At 39.1% G+C, this 5,920-nt stretch overlaps 1 protein-coding gene across 1 annotated transcript; it reads right to left on the bottom strand.

The window, feature by feature from the left end:
• Window positions 1-1,828: 1,828 nt before the first annotated feature.
• Window positions 1,829-5,541, bottom strand: LOC132536468 (cilia- and flagella-associated protein 206-like). Its single transcript, XM_060184379.1, has 2 exons — window positions 5,396-5,541; window positions 1,829-2,280 (listed from the first exon to the last, which is right to left on the bottom strand). The coding sequence occupies exons 1-2, from the start codon at window positions 5,537-5,539 to the stop codon at window positions 2,050-2,052; spliced, it is 375 nt and encodes a 124-aa protein (XP_060040362.1). The 5' UTR covers window positions 5,540-5,541; the 3' UTR covers window positions 1,829-2,049.
• Window positions 5,542-5,920: the final 379 nt, after the last annotated feature.

A 5,920-nucleotide genomic window follows, 5' to 3' on the forward strand; every position in this document is an offset into this window, starting at 1 on the left:
TGCAGGTGGGGAGCCAGGGGCTTGAACCGGGATCCTTATGCTGGTCCTTGTGCTTTGCGCCATGTGCACTTAGCTCGCTGCGCTACCACCCGACTCCCAGGACATGTTGTTTTCGATGGGCTGGCTTCACGGGCAGGTAACAGACAACCAGGGACGCATGGTTGAGTTGTACGCAATATCTCTTTATTCATGCAGGACGCAGCGCAATCTATACCAAGCTAAGCTAAAACTAAACTAACACAACTAAAATGAACAAAGTTGTCCTTACATACTTTCTAAGTAGGGTGTAAACAAGATGTGACGTAGAGAGGGTGGAGAGAAAAGTGACTGGTGAAAATCAGGGTATGACAAGGAGAGGGGGCGGAGCAGGCAAGAATTCTACCACTGAACCACCAATGCCCTGGAGGGAGGGTGGTGCTTGTTAACAGCTGTTATGTAAATAGAATGAAGTGGCTATGTAAATAGAATAGTGTTAAGCAGGGGGGATTAAACCAATGAAACAGAAGGGGTTTTCAGAAGCATACCAACAAGGACAGAGAGAAGTGGAGAGAGGAGGGGAAGACAGAGAGGGGGAAGAGAAAGATAGACACCTGCAGACCTGCTTCACCGCTTGTAAAGCGACTCCCCTGCAGGTGGGGAGCTGGGGGCTCGAACCAGGATCCTTATGCCCATCCTTGTGCTTTGCACCATGTGCGCTTAACCCACTATGCTACTGCCCGACTCCCTGGACATTTTTTAACCAAAAAATTCTCTCCCAGGTTATTCTTAGTCTCTTAGGGCAATAATCCTGTGGTCATAGTTTGACTTCAGGGCTGGTTGGTGTTACACCCAGTAGAGTGCATTCACAAGGACCTGGGTTCAAATCCATTCTCCCACCTACAATCATGAGAAGTGAAACAGTCATGCAAACAGTGATGATCACTTGCCCTTCTTGCCTCTCAGTTTTTTCCTTCCCTGTCAAATAAAAGGAAAGAAAGGAAGGAAGGAAGGAAGGAAGGAGAAAAAGAAAGAGAAGAAAAGGAAAGAAAAGGAAGGAAAAAGGTGCCCAAGAGCAATGGATTTGTCATGCATGCCCTAAGCCCCAGCAATAGTCCTGGTGGCAATAAAAAAAAAATTAAATTAAAATAGGGGCCAGGTGATAGTGCACCTGGTTGAGCACACATACATAGACTGGAGTTCAAGCCCCAGGTCCTCACTTGCAGAAAGGAAGCTTCATGAATGGTATCTCTCTCTGTCTTCCCCTTCCCTCTCAATTTCTCTATCAAAAATAAACTTCGGGAGTTGGGCGGTAGCACAGTGGGTTAAACGCAGGCGGCACAAAGCACAAGGATCCCGGTTCAAGCCCCCAGCTCCCCACCTACAGGGGAGTCGCTTCTTAAGTGGTGAAGCAGGTCTGCAGGTGTCTATCTTTCTCTCCCCCTGTCTTCCCCTCCTCTCTCCATTTCTCTCTGTCCTATCCAACAACAATGACATCGACAACAACAATAATAATAATTACAACAAGGGCAACAAAAGGGAATAAATAAATATTTAAAAATAAATAAATTTAAAAAATAAAAAATAAGTAAACTTCTAGTGGTCTGGGAGGTAGCACAGTAATAAAGCTTTGGACTCTTAAACATGAGGTCCCGAGTTTGATCCTTGGCAGCACATGTGCCAGAATGATGTCTGGTTCTTTCTCTCTCCTCCTATCTTTCTTATAAATAAAATCTTTAAAAAAAACTTCTATCTTATAATAATTTTACATTAAAGTCTAAATGTCATCATAATTTCAGGTTTAGTTCCACTAATGTTTTTTTTTAACAAATAAAAGATGAATGGACAAAGGTTTACTTTTACATTTTAATAGGATGAAAGCTGTTTTACAGAAAAAAATTTTTCAGTGTTTTATAGCAATTTGACAGTGAATGTGAGAATCCCAAAAGCATTTACACAGCCAATGCATCTGCCATCCTTACAAAATGAATGAATGTTCATGGATGGGAAAAAAATGTAATGATTACCATTTTCATAATTCGGTGACATCTACTTTAGAGTTATGGTCTCTGTTTAGGTTTCATCAACAGCTCTAGTTAAATTCACTTTGATCCCCTTGGTGGTTTTTCCATGTCCCCCTCGGAGGCCAGCTATGTAAATTTGAGGCCTGGGAACGCAGGTGGAGCTTTCTTTTGTAGTCTGAGTGCTATCAGTCTTTAAAGCATATACTTGTGAACTGTTTTCTCTTCTAAAGTGACTAAGATCTGTTTGTACAGAGTGAGTAGCTTTCTGACGCAAATTGGTCTAAATAGAAAGAAAAGAGCGATATTAACATTTCTTTACAGAACAACCAATTCCTGCCTGATCTCTTTTCTCATCCACAAAGAAATGTAGGGAGAAAAAAAAAAAGTAGAACACCAAAAAGTATAGAATATGATAAGAAGTGAATATCCTTTTCTTTTTTCTTTTTTTATTTTAATATTTATTTATTTATTCCCTTTTGTTGCCCTTGTTGTTTTATTGTGTAGTTACTATTGTTGTCGTCATTGTTGGATATGAGAGAAATTGAGAGAGGAGGGGAAGACAGAGAGGGGGAGAGAAAGATAGACACCTGCAGACCTGCTTCACTGCTTGTGAAGCCACCTCCCTGCAGGTGGGGAGCCAGGCCTCGAACCGGGATCTTTACACCAGTCCTTACGCTTTGTGCCACTTGCGCTTAACCCGCTGCGCTACCGCCTGACTCCTGAATATCCTTTTCTAAGATGTAGAAAATCATATAAAATCTTTAAAAATGGACCCAAAGAAGAACATAGATTTAAATTAATTGAAATCAATAACTTATTAACATAATCTAGTTATTTTTATATTCTGAAATTCATACAACATGCATCTGCCCACTGTTTTTGCTTTATTTTACTTTTTCTCCTTTTTGCTTAGAATGGACCTCTCTTTACCACTAGTCTCCAAAATCTAAAACTTTAACTTACCTCTTATAATTAAAGCATCTCTCATACTCTTCTTTTTTTTAATATTTATTTATTTTCCTTTTTGTTGCCCTTGTTGTTTTTATTGTTGTTGTAGTTATTATTGTTGTTGATGTTGTAGTTGTTGGATAGGACAGAGAGAAATGGAGAGAGGAGGGGAAGACAGAGAGGGTGAGAGAAAGACACCTGCAGACCTGTTTCGGGGGGGGGGGGCTCGAACCAGGATCTTCCTTGCATTTAACCTGCTGAGCTACCACCCAACTCCCTCTCATACTCTTCTTACCAGCATTTTCATTCTAATCACCTGGATCCTGCCTGTATTTTTATTTCTATCTTTTAAGCAGTGTTAGTTTATTTATCATTAAGTTTGTATGGGCTAATGATGCTGCAGAAATTTCAAGAATACCACATTACACATCAACAATTGTCTGTACCATACCATCAAAGGTCTAGTTACCATCAATCATCATCCCATCAAATCACCTTTGCTGCAGAACTCCTTTCTATTATTCTTTGGAAGCCACCATTCTGTTGGATTGTAAGAGGTTGTTTGTTTGTTTCTTAATATTTCACACATCAGTGAATATAAAGGTATTCTCTCTCTCTCTCTTTCTGGTATATTTAATTTAGTGTAAACCCTTCAAGGTCCACCCTAATTGGTGGCGATGATGGGGTGGGGGAAGTTCTGGAGACTCAAACTCAAGGGATTTACACATGCAAAGTGTGTGTTCTGTTGCTTAGTCACATCCCCAACCCCTCACATTCTTTTCTTTTAAATGAAAATTTAAGTTTTCATTTTCTTTTCAAAATGGGTTTCATCTTAAATTTTTCATATAAAAACTAATGTTTTGGGAGTCGGGCGGTAGAACAGCGGGTTAAGCGCAGGTAGCGCAAAGCAAGGACCGGAGGAAGGATCTGGGTTCCAGCACCCCCCTATCCCCCCCCCCCATTTGCAGGGTCTGCAGGTGTCTATCTTTCTCTTTCCCTCTCTGTCTTCCCCTCATCTCTCTCTTTCTCTCTGTCCTATCCAACAACAATGACATCAATAATAACTACAACAATAAAACAACAAGGGCAACAAAAGGGAATAAATAAATAAAAATGACATGAGCTGCGTGCGCGGTGGCACACACACAAAAAATTCTAATGTTTTAAAGATTATACTTAACATCTTATTCCTTTTATGGATTACTAGTGGAGTGTATATAGCATAATGGTTATGCAAACAGACTCTCATGCCTGAGGCTCCAAAGTCCCGGGTTCAATCTCCCAAACCACCATATGGCTGAGTTGAACAGTGCTCTGGTTAAAAAAAAAAAAATGAGGTTAAACAAACTACTCAGGATGGGAAGAAAGGAAGAGCTTATGAAAAGGAGAATAGGAGAAAAAAAATTAAAACAACTGAAATATAAGAGACTCATGGGACAATATCAAGATTCACCTTGTAAGGTTTCTGGGGCTAGGGACATAACATATGGTTATAAAAAAAGACTTATGCCTGAGGCTCTGAAGCTCAGCAGCACTACCATAAACTTGGGCTAAGCAGTGCTTTGGTTAAAAAACAAACAAATAAATGAATACTAATAAGGGTTTCCAGAAGAATAAGAGAAGGAAAGGGGGCACACTTTTTTAATGTGGTGCCCACATTTTTCATAGGTTTGAAGCCACTGCCTCTGACATATCTTTAACTCTCTATTTTTTTAAATATTTATTTATTCCCTTTTGTTGCACTTGTTGTTTTATTGTTGTGGTTATTGTTGTTGTTACTGATGTCATCATTGTTAGATAGGACAGAGAAATGGAGAGAGAAGACGACAGAGGGGGAGAGAAAGAGAGACATCTGCAGACCTGTTTCATCACTTGTGAAGCAACTTCCCTGTATTTGGGGAACTGGGGACTCAAACCCAGATCCTTATGCCAGTCCTTGTGCTTTGTGCCATGTGCGCTTAACCCACTGCACTACCGCCTGACTCCATAACTCTCTATTTTAAAGAGACAAGAAAAGAGACATCATAGCACCGCTACATCATTCTAACCCTTGTATATGTGCAATACCAGCATTGAGCAGTAATTCCAGTTAATCTATTTAGCTTGAATTTGTAATGGTACCAGGGATTGAACCTGGGATTTTCAGATTTCAGGCATAAAAGTCTGTTGTGAAACCATAATAGCTATGCTATCTCCCCAACTCCTGGGTTAATTTTTAATTTATTTTATGGGGAGGGGGAATACAGTGATATCACAGCATTACTCCATCATCCACTAACTCCTTCAATGCTACCAAAGGTACCCCATGTGGCAATCGGACTTGACTTCAGGGATGTGTACTTGGGAAGACACACATTAATCTGGGTGGTGGATGTGGTGTCATAAAACATTTGTTTGAAATATTATAGCTGAAAACTTTCAAAAACTAAGAAAATATTGTTACTAACCAATTTTATAGCTTTTCTTCTTAATTCCCACTCATTCCATTCATATGATCTCACAATTGTTGGTGGCAATAAGTGTGTATCTGTCTGTGTACTACTTTCACACTTTGTAATTGGTTTTACATAATGTTTGTCAATGTCTTTCATCTGAAAGAATAAAGTTCTTTAATTAATGTATATAAAATGTCAATTTACAATTAACTAAAATCATTTAGCTGAAGCTAACAAAAGTTAGAAAAATAAGAATTTCTATAAATGAAATATATTTGTAAATATCAACTAACATGACAAAATAAGCCAACAATTATTGACTTAAATGTAATTATTTTCCTGGGCATTGTGACTAAGTGCCTGGTTTTGGAGAGGGGAAAACCCAATATCTTTCATTCCCAAGTGAAATGCCTCTTTCCAGCTTTCATAATTGGTAGTATAATAAATACCTGTTGGCAATGAAAAGACATTTAAAACAGTTACTAAGTTGACAGTGCAAATCACATTTGTTTAAAATACTGAAACACCTTTACGATA

This window comes from Erinaceus europaeus, unplaced genomic scaffold (genome assembly GCF_950295315.1).
Source record: "Erinaceus europaeus unplaced genomic scaffold, mEriEur2.1 scaffold_1260, whole genome shotgun sequence".
NCBI classification, from domain to species: domain Eukaryota; kingdom Metazoa; phylum Chordata; class Mammalia; order Eulipotyphla; family Erinaceidae; genus Erinaceus; species Erinaceus europaeus.